Below are 16,095 nucleotides of genomic sequence, written 5' to 3' on the forward strand. Positions count from 1 at the left end.
GAATCAGCCTGATCGCCTCGGTACTGTTACAGGAGGAGATCGCAACTTAACTGCTGCTGAAGGATGCAGACTGCTGCCACCACTGTGGACTAGATCTAGCCCGTGTGTGTGTGTTGTGTGTGTGCTGTGGGTGTGGTGGTGTGTGTGTGTGTGGTGTGTGTGTGTGGTGTGGTGTGTTGTGTGTGTGTGTGTGTGTGTGTGTGTGTGTGTGTGTTGTGTGTGTGTGTGTGTGGGTGTGTGGATATATGGTACGAGGGAGGTAGAAAATAGACCATGTAAGGATCATCATAGTTGCTATTTCTTCCAATCTAATTTCACACAATGAAATACGGATTTTAAATCGCAATGAATATTACAATATTTCTTTTTTTTCTTCTTTTTTTAGTCCAGGGTTATTTTTATACTTTATACGATGTTTTTTCTTGACCGATTGCGACGTGCAATAAGTTTTTGTTGATCATTGGGTTGATCTTTTGTTGTGGTTTTTTTTGCGTTGAATGTTGTTTTTCAGTTGATCTATGGTTTTAGGTTTGTATCCAGTGTATCAGTAAGTGTTTTGGTTTAATGGTTTTTTCAGTTGATCTATGGTTTTAGGTTGTTTATCAGTAGATTTTTGGTTTGATGTAATGGTTCCAGTTTGATCTAATTGGTTGTTAGTCGATTGTTTATCAGGTAGAGTTTTGGTTTAATGGTTTTCAGTTGATCTATGGTTTTAGGTTGTTTATCAGTAGAGTTTTGGTTTAATGTTTTTCAGTTGATCTATGGTTTTAGGTTGTTTATCATGTCAGATCCGGCAGGGGCCGCGGCGGGAGAAGGTGCTTTCTGCGTTTACTTTGGTTTAATGTTTTTCAGTTGATCTATGGTTTTAGGTTGTTTATCAGTAGAGTTTTGGTTTAATGTTTTTCAGTTGATCTATGGTTTTAGGTTTATCAGTAGAGTTTTGGTTGTATTTCTACTGTGTGTCACTTCCTCATGACTGTGTGATGGAATCGTAGAAATATAATTTCTAGGGATTCTAAATATGAATCTACTTTCTATTTATATGGATGAGATGACCCTTTGACTGTACTTTCCTGTTCCTTAACTCTACCTTCCCGTCCCTTAGCTCTACCTTCCCGTCCCTTAGCTCTACCTTCCCGTCCCTTAGCTCTACCTTCCCGTCCCTTAGCTCTACCTTCCCGTCCCTTAGCTCTACCTTCCTGTCCCTGAACTGTCTCTTCCTGTCCCTGAACTGTACCACTTAAGGACACCCCTGCTTTATGGTTTCCCACAGCTTTTCTACTTTATATTTTGTGGAGACAATAAAAGAAAAACTCAACATAATGTAAAGTGTAAATACACAAAGTGAATCTGTACTATAGGGCATAATGCGACTGTTGGCTATGTTAATACATTTTGAGTCGAGCTAATACAATTTTATTTACACAGATTTTCTGTCTTCCTCTGCTCATTATTCACTTTGTTGAAATGTGAATATTGTAAATGTTGTAAACTGAATGTATATAACATTAGGATCACCTGCTCTTTCCATGACAGACTAACCAGGTGAGTCCAGATGAAAGCTATGATCCCTTACTGATGTCACTTGTTAAATCCACTTCAATCAGCGTAGATGAAGGGGAGGAGACAGGTTAAAGAGACAGGTTAAAAAATATTTTTTACACCTTGAGACGGATTGTGTATGTGTGCCCATTTAGAGGGTGAATGGGCAAGACAAAAGACTTAAGTGCCTTTGAATGGGGTATGGTAGTAGGAGCCAGGCTCACCGGTTTGTGTCAAGAACTGCAATGCTGCTGGGTTTTTCACGCTCAACAGTTACCCATGTGTATCAAGAATGATCCAGCCAAAGGACATCCAGCCAACTTGACACAACTGGGAAGCATTGGAGTCAACATGGACCAGCATGTGGAACGCTTTCGACACCTTGTAGAGTCCATGCCCCGATGAATTGAGGTTGTTCTGGGGGAAAAAGGGGGTGTGACTCCAAATGATTAGGAAGGTGTTCTTAATGTTTTTTCCACTCAGTGAATATACAGTATGTATGCTGTGTTTACAGTATGTATGCTGTGTTTACAGTATGTATGCTGTGTTTACAGTATGTACATGTGCTATATTCAAGTATGACTTTCATAATTGTGTATGACTGGATATATTTCAGTAAGAGATGCTGTATTTCAGTAGGACATTTAGTAAATGTTTCCTGGATAGTCACCTATTGGGGTGTTTCAGTAAGAGGTGTTTCCACCTTTTTGATCTGTATGATAAGATGAAAGGTTCTGAGGATGATGAAGTGATCGCCTGGTGGTTTTCTAACTACGGAGTGAACAGAATAACACCAGCTCTAATCAAAACAGGACATTTCACTTCAGGAAGCGTATAAGTATTAATAGAACTGTTTTGCAAACTGACAGAGGAAATTAGGGAAATCTGTTTCATAACACATTTTCAGGTTTGGAAATGAATAACATCTGTATTAGAAATGGGTAAGATTAAACAAGAGCCTTTTTACTTACTCAGTAATTACTTTGGCAGCCACAATAGCAGTAATCTATGTTGTCTGTTACATTTAATTTAACTCAAGGAATTAGGTCCTTGTTAAAGGGATATATTTGCCCAAAGTACAGTAATGAAACAGCAGGTCTCGAACCCTCAACCTTCTAGCCCGAAGTCTAGCGCGCTATCGACTGTGCCGCAAAAGCATGCTCCAGCGGCAGAGTCGATATTCGCGCTTATAAACCCAGGGTCGTTACAATACATATTGGTTTCTTCACCCGATAAGCATTTTATGGACAAGGTATAACAGCCAACCATGCTTTCCCAAATGCTAACGTTTTAGCATGGGATTGGCCAGGGAAACTGAACCAAGCATTAGTATTTTATTGCAGATTTAAATTTACAAGAAAGACAAGCAAGCGTTTCCAAAACATTTGAACAAGTAATGAAGACATAGCAAACATCAGCAGCCAATAACACATTGGATTGGTCAACAACAGGCCATTCGTCTTTGGCCCTTGATTCGCTCCCCTTACCAAACGGCAGAGGGCATCGTCGTTCGTAAACGTTGGAAGCGCGAGGCGGGTTATTTGGTGAAATGTGATGCTTGAGCCGCGAACCCATTGAGAAATTCGCCTTCTGCCATGACCGCACTTATCACCACCGCAAGCAACTCCGTGCTGGAGACAGACACCAGTTCTTCAGATTCACAGTCTGCAGAGCAGCTGACGAGATCGTCACTTTTCAACGGACCGTTATTTTTTATTCTCGATCCACTACCCCTGTCGTTTTTCCATGTTCATAGTGCTAGACTTCAGAAAGTATTCGGAACTGTTAGTTTTTGTAACTTTGTCTGTAGCACTGAAACCTTGAAGGGCTTTGTTTTGTTTCATGTACTTCTTCCATAGTGTTGTTCCTCTCAAGGATGCGCCAAAGGATGGGTCATGTTCTGAATCAGAAGAGGAGCCTTTTGGATGTTCTCTGTGTGTATTTGTCTGTTTCTGTAGTTCACTCCTACAACATTGACCTAGAACATGCTGTTGTGTTCCGTGGACCTGACTCGAGTTTCTTTGGATACTCTGTTCTGGAGCACTATCATGACAATACGCGCTGGTGAGTCTCAAGCTATCAAGAGGCCTATCAAGGCTATTAACTATCTTATAGTTGTAGCAATTACAGTCCCGACTGTTTATGCACTTATGTATCCTCCCTTGCTTGACCATTAATGGCAGGGTTTGGTTGTTGCGCAATTCTTATGGATTGTATTTGGGCCATTCACTTTTGTGCACGCTGTGTAACCTGCTTGCATATGTTGAAGAATAGCCAAATGATGTGAGCTATCGCCTACAAAATCACAAAGTAAATAAGTATAATTTTCGAAATCAATAGACTGTCTCAATTCACTGTGCGTAAACGCCTTTCTCTTGTTTAGAAAAACAGTTGATTTCTATGATGGTGACATATTGTCTTATCTTAATTATGTCAACAGTTCGATTGATGTGCAGTGTTGTTTGGTTTCTTTTGGACCTTTGTTCTGTAGCAGCCTAGCTGACCTGTCCCAGATTCCAGCATGTAGCAGCCTAGTTGACCTGTCCCAGATTCCAGCATGAAGCAGCCTAGCTGACCTGTCCCAGATTCCAGCATGTAACAGCCTAGCTGACTTGTCCCAGATTCCAGCATGTAGCAGCCTAGCTGACCTGTCCCAGATTCCAGCATGTAGCAGCCTAGCTGACCTGTCCCAGATTCCAGCATGGCCTAGCTGACCTGCTTGCAGATTCAGCATGTAAAGCAGGCCTAGCTGACCTGGTCCCATGATTCCAGCAGTAGCAGCCTAGCTGACCTGTCCCAGATTCCAGCATGTAGCAGCCTAGCTGACCTGTTGCAGATTCCAGCATGTAGCAGCCTAGCTGACCTGTTGCAGATTCCAGCATGTAGCCAAGGGTTAAGTGATCATGTCCCGTAGCTGTCACAACACCCACCATTGTCTTCATTGTCATGAGTCAGTCTACTGAAGCCTTATGCACTGAGTGTACCAAACATTAGGAACACCTTCCTAAAATTGAGTTGAAGTGGATTTAACAGGTGATGTCAATAAGGGATCATAGATGTCACCTGGATTCACATGGTCGGTCTATGTCATGGAAAGAGGTGTTCCTAATGTTTTGTACACCCAGTGTCCATCCAGGGGTGGAATTGTGAAAGTCGGGAAACTCACCCATGTTGCTTTTTAGAATTCACCTTAGAAAGCTGATTTTCACATCAAAAGTATTTCACTTTGGGAACTCCGGTTCCACATGTTCTCCCCAGTTCCACCCTGAATATAGGCTACCATACTTGTATTGAACATGGGGGAATTACTCTGTGCTACAGTGGACCTGATGAAGACGATTATGAGATGCCATTATGCCACTTCATTGAGACAGGATGTGTGTTGTTGACACTGTATCCTTGACGCCGGGTGACTCCCATCCTTCAAGATGTTTTTCTCTTGCTCTTCTCATCAAATCAAATGTTATTGGTCACATACACATATTTAGCAGATGTTATTGGTCACATACACATATTTAGCAGATGTTATTGCGGGTGTAGCGAAATGCTTGTCCTTCTTCACTGTGTGACATCATCATGACTGTTTGACACTGGTGTTCTTTAATTATAACTGTGTCCCTTCCATTGTCTCTGTCTACGGGGTGCTGGTAGGGGCCCATTGTCTCTGTCTACAGGGTGATAGTAGGGCCCATTGTCTCTGTCTACAGGGTGATAGTAGGGCCCATTGTCTCTGTCTACAGGGTGATAGTAGGGCCCATTGTCTCTGTCTACGGGGTGATAGTAGGTCCCATTGTCTCTGTCTACCTGGTGCTGGTAGGGGCCCATTGTCTCTGTCTACGGGGTGATAGTAGGGGCCCATTGTCTCTGTCTACCTAGGGTGATAGTAGGGCCCATTGTCTCTGTTCTACGGGGTGCCTGGTAGGGGGCCCATTGTCTCTGTCTACAGGGGTTGCTGTAGGGGGCCCATTGTTTTCGTCTACGGGGTGCTGGTAGGGGCGCATTGTCTCTGTCTACAGGGTGATAGTAGGGCCCATTGTCTCTGTCTACAGGGGTGATAGTAAGGGGCCCATTTGTCTTGCCTCTGTCTACAGGGTGATAGTAGGGCCCCTTGTTCTTGTCTACGGGGTGATAGTAGGGCCCCATTGTCTCTGTCTAACGGGGTGCTGGTAGGGGCCCATTGTCTCTGTCTACGGTGGGGGGTTGCTGGTAGGGGCCCATTGTCTCTGTCTACGGGGTGCTGGTAGGGGCCCCATGTGTCTCTGTCTACGGGTGCTGGTAGGGGCCCATTGTCTCTTGTCTACGGGGTGCTGGTAGGGGCCCATTGTCTCTGTCTACGGGGTGCTGGTAGGGGCCCAATTGTCTCTGTCTACGGGGTGCTTGGTAGGGGGCCCATTGTCTCTTTCTACGGGTGTTGGTAGGGGCCCAAGGCCACTCTTTTTCTCTTAATTATGTGACTGACTGCTGTGCCGGATGTGTAAAGTTTACACAATATGTTTCTTTCTGTCTACAGGGTTCTGGTAGGGCCCCCAAGGCCAACTCTTCCTACAGCAGCTCACTTCACACCCCGGGAGCCGTGTTCAAGTGCCGTGTTCACAGCAACCCAGAGAGACGCTGCACGGAGATGAACCTGGGCCGAGGTCCGTACTGAACCACACAGTCCCAGGAACAGAGCCTTTGGGAACCACTGAACAACCAACAACATTATAGTAACCCTAGGACCAGAGCCTATGGGGAACACTGAACAACACACATTATAGTACCGCTAGACCAAGCCTTATGGGAACCACTGAACAAACACACATTATAGTAACCCTAGGACCAGAGCCTTATGGGGAACACTGAACAACCACACATTATAGTAACCCTAGGACCAGAGCCTTATGGGGAACCACTGAACAACCCACACATTATAGTAACCCTAGGACCAGAGCCTTACGGGGAACCATGACAACCACACATTATAGTAACCCTAGGACCAGAGCCTTACGGGGAACCACTGAACAACCACACATTATAGTAACCCTAGACCAAGAGCCTTACGGGGACGCACTGAACAACCACAACATTATAAGTACCCCTAGGACCAAGCCTTAGGGGAACCACCTGAACAACCACACATTATAGTGAACCCTAGGGCCTAGAGAGACCTTAACGATGAACCACTGAACAACCACACATTATAGTAACCTAGGACCAGAGCCTTACGATTGAACCACTGACACACACATTATAGTAACCCTAGGACCAGAGCCTTACGTGAACCACTGAACAACCACACATTATAGTACTAGACGAGCTTACGGGAACCACTGAACAACCACACATTATAGTAACCTAGGACCAGAGCCTTATGGGGAACCACTGAACAACCACACATTTATAGTAACCCTAGACCAGAGCCTTACGGGGAACCACTGAACAACCACACATTATATGTAACCCTAGGACCAGAGCCTTACGGTGAACCACTGAACAACCACACATTATAGTAACCCTAGCCAAAGAGCCTTACGGTGAACCACTGAACAACCACACATTATAGTAACCCTAGGACCAGAGCCTTATCGGGGAACCACTGAACAACCACACATTATAGTAACCTAGGACCAGAGCCTTACGGGGAACCACTGAAACAACCACACCATTATAGTAACCCTAGACCAGAGCCTTACGGTGAACCACTGAAACAACCACACATATAGTACCCTAGGACCTAGACCTTACGGTGAATACACTGAACCCACCATATAGTAACCCTAGACCAGAGCCTTACGGTGAACCACTGAACCAACCACACATTATCAATAGTAACCCTAGGACCAGAGCCTTATGGGGAACCACTGAACAACCACACATTATAGTAACCCTAGGACGCAGAGCCTTGGACGGGAACCACTGAACAACCACACATTATATGTAACCCTAGGACCAGAGCCTTACGGGGAACCATGACAACCACACATTATAGTAACCCTAGGACCAGACCTTACGGTGAAACCACTGAACAACCACACATTAAGTAACCCTAGGACACAGAGCCTTATGGGGAACACACTGAACAACCACACATTATAGTAAGCCCTAGGACCAGACTTACGGGGAACCACTGAAAACACAATTATAGTAACCCTAGACCAGAGCCTTACGGGAACCACTGAACAACCACACATTATAGTAACCCCTAGGACCAGAGCTTACGGGGAACCACTAGACAACCACACATTATAGAACCCTAGGACCAGAGCCTTACGGTGGAACCACTGAACAACCACACATTATAGAAACCTCTAGGACCAGAGCCTTACGGTGAACCCTGACAACCACACATTATAGGTACCCTAGGACCTAGAGCCTTAGGGAACCCTGAACAACCACATCATTATAGTAACCCTAGGACCAGAAGCCTTAGGGAACCGCTGAACAACCACACATTATAGTAACCCTAGGACCAGAGCCTTACGGGTGAACCACTGAACAACCACACATTATAGTAACCCTAGGACAGAGCCTTAATGAACACTGAACAACCACACATTATGTAACCCTGACCAGAGCCTTATGGGTGAACCCATCTGAACAACCACACATTATAGTAACCCTAGGACCAGAGCCTTATGGGAACCACTGAACAACCACACATTATAGTAACCCTAGAACCAGAGCCTTACGTGAACCACTGAAAACCAACATTATAAGTAACCCTAGGACCAGAGCCTTAGGGGAACCACTGAACAACCACACATTATAGTAACCCTAGGACCAGAGCCTTATGGGGAACCACTGAACAACACACATTATAGTAACCCTAGGACCAGAGCCTTACGGTGAACCACTGAACAACCACATTATAGTAACCTAGGACCAGAGCCTTACGGGAACCAACTGAACAACCACACATTATAGTAACCTAGGACCAGAGCCTTAGGGGAACCCACTGAACAACCACCATTATAGTACCCTAGACCAGAGCTTACGGGGAACCACTGAACAACCACACATTATAGTAACCCTAGGACCAGAGCCTTACGGGGAACCAACTGAACAACCACACATTATAGTAACCCTAGGACCAGAGCCTTATGGGGAAACCACTGAACAACAACCACATTATAGTAACCCTAGGACCAGAGCCTTACGGGGAACCACTGGAACAACCACACATTATAGTAACCCTAGGACCAGAGCCTTACGATGACCACTGAACAACCACACATTATAGTAACCCTAGGACCAGAGCCTTACGATGAACCACTGAACAACACACATTATAGTAACCCTAGGACCAGAGCCTTACGGGGAACCACTGAACAACACACACATTATAGTAACCCTAGGACCAGAGCCTTACGGGGAACCACTGAACAACCACACATTATAGTAACCCTAGGACCAAGAGCCTTATGGGGAACCACTGAACAACCACCACATTATAGTAACCCTAGGACCAGAGCCTCATGGGGAACCACTGAACAACCACACACATTAGTAACCCTAGGACCAGAGCCTTACGGGGAACCACTGAACAACCACACATTATAGTAACCCTAGGACCAGAGCCTTATGGGGAACCACTGAACAACCACTTATAGTAAACCCTAGGACCAGAAGCCTTATGGGGAACCACTGAACAACCACTTCATTATAGTAACCCTAGGACCAGAGCCTTATGGGAACACACTGAACAACGCACACATTATAGTAACCCTAGGACCAGAGCCTTACGGTGAACCACTGAACAACCACACATTATAGTAACCCTAGGCCAGAGCCTTACGGTGAACCACTGAACAACCACACATTATAGTAACCCTAGGAACAGAAGCCTTACGATGGTGTCATGCCAGTAGGAGGGCACAAAGGCATGTGCCCCCTCAGATTTGTGTTTTAGAATTTTTCAGAATCTTCAATTAATTACTAAACTTTTAAACCCAAATTGTATCATATATATTGATAAGAAAATCTGTCAGCTGTATTTTGTGAAGGGGGTACACCGACTGGGCCAGCAATGTTATGAAGTTGTTTTAATCTTGCCACTAGATAGATTCCCTATCCCCAACCTGGCAGCCATTAGAGTAGCTTGTTTAACCATTTTACATATTTTTTATTATAGAATTAGGCATAGTGATTTTGGTTATAGATTGCAGGAAAAAGCTGTTTCACGTACTTCGTGCACCATTTAACATAATAATGTCGAGGTGCCAAAGTTCCAAAATATTTTGATAGATAGGATTGTTTTAACTAATATTTTCCAAGTGGTTATGCCAGAAGGTTTGAGCCGAAGACATTTCCTGCAGTTCCTTTTCTTGTGGTCGAGAGAGAAGGTTTATGTGGGTTTAATAGAAACCCCTACTTACTACTCACTGTCACCAACAAGACATACGTTATTAAACAAAGCGTCAGGCCAAACTTGGGCCTTGTTGCAGTGCCCTCTCTCCCCCCTCGGTCTTCTGATCTCTTGTGTCTCCCCCTTCGGTCTCTCTGGTCTCTTCTCGTGTCTCCCCCTTCTGGTCTCTCCTGGTCTTCTCTGTGTCTCCCTTCGCCCGCTCGGTCCTCTCTGTCTCTCTGTGTCTCCCCCTCTCGGTCTCTCTGGTCTTCTCTGTGTCTCCCTCCCTCGGTCTCGCTTCTGGTCTCTCTGTGTCTCCCCCTCGGTCTCTCTGGTCTCTCTGTGTCCCCCTCGGTCTCTCTGATCTATCTGTCTCTCCCCCTCTGTTCTCTCCCCCTCTGTCCTCTCTTTCTCTGATCTCTGTCTCTCCCCTCTGTCTCTCCCCCCTGTCTTTCTGGTCTTCTCTGTGTCTCTCTGTCTCCCCCCAATGTTTTCTGGTCTCTTTGTGTCTCCCCCCCTGTCTCTTCTGGTCTCTCTGTGTCTTCCCACCTGCTTTCTCTTTCTCTCTCCCCCTCTGTCTCTCTGGTCTCTCCCCATTGTCCCTCTGTCTCTGGTCTCTCTGTCTCTGCCCATTGTCTCGCTGTCTCTGACCATCTTCTGCCTGCGTTTGTCTCTCTATCTCTGCCCCTCTGTCTGTCTCTGGTTCACTGTCTCTGCTCTCTTCTTTCTCTCTTCTCTCTCTCTTTCTTGTCTCTCTGTTTTCTCTGTCTCTTGTTTCTGTCTCTCTGTCTCTGTCTCTCTCACACTCTCTCTTTCTGGTCTCTAAGTCTCTTCTCGTTTTATCCTCTCCCCCTCTTTCTCTCTGGTCTCTCTCTCTCATCTCCCTGTCTCTCCCCCTCTGTCTCTTTGGTCTCTCCTCTTTGTCTCTCCCCTCTGTTCTCTGTCTCTCTGTTTCACTGTCTCTGTCTCTCCCTTCTCTCTCTCTCTCGCTCTCTTCTCTCTCTCTCTCTCTCTCCTCTCTCTCTTTCCTTGTCTCTCCCCTCTGTCTCTCCCCTCTGTCTCTCCCCTCAGTCTCTCTGTCTCTCTCATCTTCCTGTCTCTCCCTTCGGGTCTCTCTGGTCTCTCTTCTCTCGTCTCCATGTCTCTCCCCCTCTGTCTCTTCCACCTCTGTGTCTCTCTCTTCCCCTCTGTCTCCCTGGTCTCTCTGTTTCACTGTCTCTGTCCCCCCCTTTTCTCTCTCTCTCTCTCACTTCTTCTTGTCTCTCTGTTTCTGTCTCTTTTCTCTCTCTCTCTCCCCTTCTCCTCTGTCTCTTTCATCCTCTCTCTCTCTCTCTCTCTCTCTCTCTCTCTCTCTCTCTCTCTCTCTCTCTCTCTTCTCTTCTCTCTCCTCTCTTTCTCTCTCTCTCATTTTCCTCTCTCCCCCTCTGTCTCTCTCCCTTCTTTCTCCCTGGTCTCCTCTCTCTCTCATCTCCTTGTTCTCCCCCTCTGCCTCTCTCTCATCTCCCTTTCTCTCCCCCTCTGTCTCTCTGGTCTCTCTGTCTATCTCCCCCTCTGTCTCTTTGGTCTCTTACTCTTTGTCCCCTGTCTCTCTCTCCTCTCTGTCTCCTCCCCTTTTTCTCTCTGTCTCTCCCCCTCTGTCTCCATGTCTCTCTGTCTCTCCCCGTCTCTGTCTTTCCCGCTATGTCTCTCTGGTCTCTCTCATCTCCCTGTCTCCCCCTCTGTTTCTCCACCTCTGTGTCTTTGGTCTCTCTGTTTCTCTCATCTGCCTGTCTCTCTGTCTCTGTCTCTCTCCTCTCTCTCCCCCTCTGCCTCTCTCGTCTTCCTGTCTCTCTGTCTCTCCCGCTGTGTCCCTTGGGTCTTTGTCCTCCCTCTTTCTCTGGTCTCCCTGTCTCTCCCCTCTGTCTCTCTCTCTTCTCTCTCCCCCTCTGTCTTCCTGGTCTCTCTTCGTCTTCTCCCTCCCTCTCTCTCCCCCTCCGTCTCGTCTTGTCTCTCTGTCTCGCCCCATCTCTCTCTTCCCCTCCGTCCTCTCTGTCTCTGCCCCTGCTGTTCCTCTCTGGTCTCTGTCTCTGCCCCTCTGTCTCTCTGTTCCTCGCCCTCTGTCTCTCTGGTCTCTGTCTCTGCCCCTCTTGGTCTCTCTGTCTCTGCCTCTCTGGTCTCTGTCTCTGCCCCTCTGTCTCGCTGGTCTCTGTCTCTGCCCCTCTGTCTCTCTGGTCTCTGTCTCTGCCCCTCTGTCTCTCTGGTCTCTGTCTCGCTGGTCTCTGTCCCTGCCCCTCTCCCCCTCTGTATCGCTGGTCTCTCTGATTCACTGTCTCTGTCTCCCCGTCTCTCTCTCCCTCTCTCTCATACACATGCACACACACACCAAGAGGGAGAGAGGGCTACTATGAATCACACCAGACAGAGGGAGTTCAGCCCCAGGTTGTCTCAGAGAAAATATTAGCGATGAACTCTGGAAGTAGCCTCAATTATAACTTTACTTATTTACACTGATTGGTCCAGTAAATGTGTGCACGTCTCAAATGGCACCCTCTTTCCTATATAGCCTAGTGCACTACTTTTCAACAGAGCCCTATGGTGCCTGGTCAAAAGTAGTGCACTATAGGGCAAAGGATGCCATTAGAGACACAACCTGTCATCTGAGACGGGAGGCAGAGGAACTGAACCGTTTAAGGGTTGTTGGTACCCATGATGAGAGAGAGATCCCTACTGCTTTTTTCTAAAGTTAATAGTTAGATTCAGACTCTGTAAAGCAGCGCCTTGATTGCATAATTCCTCTGGTGATGCCTTTGAATTCACCCAACAGATCCTAATCAACGTTATTTACCAGTTTAGTGCATTCTTGTTAAAGTGAATAAGTGTGTTCCTTTCCTACTGCTGTTTACAGGCTTATGTCTTCATGGCACTCATGTTTTTATGTCTGAGGCTGCGTCACAAATGGCCCCCTATGTCCTTATGGGCCCTGGTCAAATGTAGTTCACTTTGCCATTTGGGGTGGAGACAGTCTTACTCCTTTCTCAGACATTCCTTAGGTCTTTTTGATCTTCATTAAGATTTAAGAATTGCTTAAAGTTGACATCCAATGCAATTAGAGGCCTAGAAACCAGTCAAAATATAGCCCAGCACCATTAAAGGGATGTATAATTGTCTAAGCCACTTTTATCTGTTAGCAAAAGTTAAATAATTGGTGAGCTCCTTTGGCCTAGAGGCCTGCTACACACTCTGTAATGATTAAACAGGGTAGGATGACCTTACTGCAACTCTGTTCCGAATGGCACCCTATTCCCTACATAGATCTCTGGTTAAAAGTAATGCACTATGGGTGCTATTTCAAATGAAAATCTAATTGTATTAGTCACATGCACCGAATACAACAGGTGTAGACCTAACAGTGAAATGCTTACTTACGAGCCCCTAACCAACAATGCAGTTAAAAAAAATATAAGAATAAGAAATAAAAGAAACAAGTAATTAAAGAGCAGCAGTAAAATAACAATAACGAGGCTATATACAGGGGGGTACTGGTACAGAGTCAATGTGCGGGGGCACCGGTTAGTCAAGGTAATTGAGGTAATATGTACATGTAGGTAGAGTTATTAAAGTGACTATGCATAGATGATAACAACAGAGAGTAGCAATGGTGTAAAAGAGGGGGGGCAATGGAAATAGTCTGGGTAGCCATTTGATTAGATGCTTATGAGTCTTATGGCTTGGGGGTAGAAGCTCTTTAGAAGCCTTTTGGACCTAGACTTGGCGCTCCGGTACCGCTTGCCGTGTGGTAGCAGAGAGAACAGTCTGACTAGGGTGGCTGAAGTCTTTGACAATTTTTAGGGCCTTCCTCTGACACTGCCTGGTATAGAGGTCCTGGATGGCAGGAAGGTTGGCCCCAGTGATGTACTGGGTGGTACACACTACCCTCTGTAGTGCCTTGCGGTCGGGGGCCGAGCAGTTGCCATACCAGGCAGTGATGCAACCAGTCAGGATGCTCTCGATGGTGCAGCTGTAGAACCTTTTGAGGATCTGAGGACCCATGCCAACTCTTTTCAGTTTCCTGAGGGGGAATAGGTTTTGTCGTATATGGCCTCATTATTGTTATTTTATTGTGTTACTTTTTTTAACTTAAATTTTTTTTTTTTTAGTTTGTTTAGTTAATATTTTCTTAACTCTATTTTCTTAAAACTGCATTGTTGGTTAAGGGCTTGTAAGTAAGCATTTCACGGTAAGGTCTACACCTGTTGTATTCGTCGCATGTGACAAATAACATTTGATTTTAATTTGACACACACACTACATGGGCTTGTCAACACTGATAAAAGGCTGTCAGGTATTCAGTCCATGGCCTAAAATTGTCAGACTGTTCAACAGTAAACCTCACTTAAACCAGGGTTGAACCCAGGTTGTCCCTATGCCTTAAGACTGTGTTCGCTGGATGAGCTAAAGCCAAGGCATTATGTAAAGGCAGCTAACACAAGTCCTCAGACCTCAAGCAAGATCACTGATCATGGGAACAAAGTTCACCGAACCACTTCTGCTACATCTACAAAAGATCAAAGATCAACTTCAGCTAGTATTTAGAACTGTATTAGAGACTGTCTCTAGGTATCCCTTCCATCGGTTGGCTCCCGGAGAATGGGAAAGTTATCCTCTTTGTAACGCCATATTACAGCCATTGTTAACACTTCTGTCCCGCTCCTGCAGGGAATAAGCCCCGGGAGTCTTGTGGGAAGACGTGCCAGGGAGACAGGGATGATGAGTGGATGGGGGTCAGCCTCGCCCGGCAGGACAAACCCAATGGCAAAATACTGGTGAGTTCAAAGGTCACAGTACAGCCCTGTACATCTGTTTGAATCATCCGTTTCATCTGTGTGTCCAGAAGTCTATACTTGCACATTCCCTTACATTGGACCCATAGCACTCACGTCTGTAGCCATGAAGTGCTTTGAAAGGCTGGTCATGGCCCACATCAACACCATTATCCCAGAAACCCTAGACCCACTCCAATTTGCATATCGCACCAACAGATCCACAGATGATGCAATCTCTATTGCACTCCACACTGCCCTTTCCCACCTGGACAAAAGGAACACCTACGTGAGAATGCTATTCATTGACTACAGCTCAGCGTTCAACACCATAGTGGCCTCAAAGCTCATCACCTAGCTAAGGACCCTGGGACTAAACACCTCCCTCTGCAACTGGATCCTGGACTTCCTGACGGGCCGCTCTCAGGTGGTAAGGGCAGGTAACAACACATCCGCCATGCTGATCCTCAACACAGGGGCCCCTCAGGGGTGCGTGCTCAGTACCCTCCTGTACTCCCTGTTCACTCATGACTGCATGGCCAGGCACGACTCCAACACCATCATTAAGTTTGCTGATGACACAACAGTGCTAGGCCTGATCACCGGGAGGAGATCAGAGACCTGGCCGTGTGGTGCCAGGACAACAACCTCTCCCTCAACGTGATCAAGACAAAAGGAGATGATTGTGGACTACCGGAAAAGGAGGACCGAGCACGCCCCCATTCTCATCGATGGAGCTGCAGTGGAGCAGGTTGAGAGCTTCAAGTTCCTTGGTGTCCACATCACCAACAAACTATCATGGTCCAAACACACCAAGACAGTCGTAAGGAAGGCACGAGACTGAAAAGATTTGGCAGGGGTCCTCAGATCCTCAAAAGGTTCTACAGCTGCACCATCGAGAGCATCCTGACTGGTTGCATCACTGCCTGGTATGGCAACTGCTCGGCCTCCGACTGCAAGGCACTACAGAGGGTAGTGTGTACGGCCCAGTACATCACTGGGGCAAAGCTTCTTGCCATCCAGGACCTCTATACCAGTCAGTGTCAGAGGAAGGTCCTAAAAATTGTCAAAGACTTCAGGCACCCTAGTCATAGACTGTTCTCTCTGCTACCGCATGGCAAGCGGTACCGGAGCGCCAAGTCTAGGTCCAAAAGTCTTCTCAACAGCTTAAGACTCCTGAACAGCTAATCAAATGGCTACCCAGACTATTTCCATTGCCCCCCCCCCCCCTATTTTACACTGCTGCTATTCTCTGTTTTGTTATTCTAGCGTATCACTTTAGCTCTACCTACAGTACATATTAATCAATTACCTCGACTAACCATGCCAACACATTGACTCTGTACTGGTTACCCCCTGTATATAGTCTCCACATTGACTCTGTACCGGTACCCCCTGTATATAGTGCCCACATTGACTCTTACCCGGACG

The 16,095-nt window shown here is 46.3% G+C and overlaps 1 protein-coding gene and 1 long non-coding RNA gene across 3 annotated transcripts in view; both read left to right on the forward strand.

Moving 5' to 3' along the window:
- Window positions 1-1,429, forward strand: part of LOC112070822 (uncharacterized) — a 1,802-nt gene extending 373 nt beyond the window's left edge. The window contains exons 1-3 of one of the 2 annotated variants that reach the window (XR_011475670.1): window positions 494-605; window positions 673-783; window positions 885-1,429. This is a non-coding gene — a long non-coding RNA (uncharacterized lncRNA). Of the gene's footprint in view, window positions 1-493; window positions 606-657; window positions 784-884 lie in introns of those variants that run through there. The other variant, XR_011475669.1, reaches the window with a different exon arrangement.
- Window positions 1,430-2,266: 837 nt separating this feature from the next.
- Window positions 2,267-16,095, forward strand: part of LOC112070821 (integrin alpha-9-like) — a gene marked incomplete at its 3' end in the record, with an annotated part of 129,522 nt that continues 115,693 nt past the window's right edge. Inside the window, exons 1-3 of the mRNA XM_070439142.1 lie at window positions 2,267-2,320; window positions 6,053-6,179; window positions 14,561-14,667. Of these exons, the coding sequence (XP_070295243.1) occupies window positions 2,267-2,320; window positions 6,053-6,179; window positions 14,561-14,667 (288 nt within the window). The remainder of the gene's footprint in view (window positions 2,321-6,052; window positions 6,180-14,560; window positions 14,668-16,095) is intronic.

Source organism: Salvelinus sp. IW2-2015, unplaced genomic scaffold (assembly GCF_002910315.2).
Source record: "Salvelinus sp. IW2-2015 unplaced genomic scaffold, ASM291031v2 Un_scaffold1433, whole genome shotgun sequence".
Lineage (NCBI taxonomy): Eukaryota > Metazoa > Chordata > Actinopteri > Salmoniformes > Salmonidae > Salvelinus > Salvelinus sp. IW2-2015.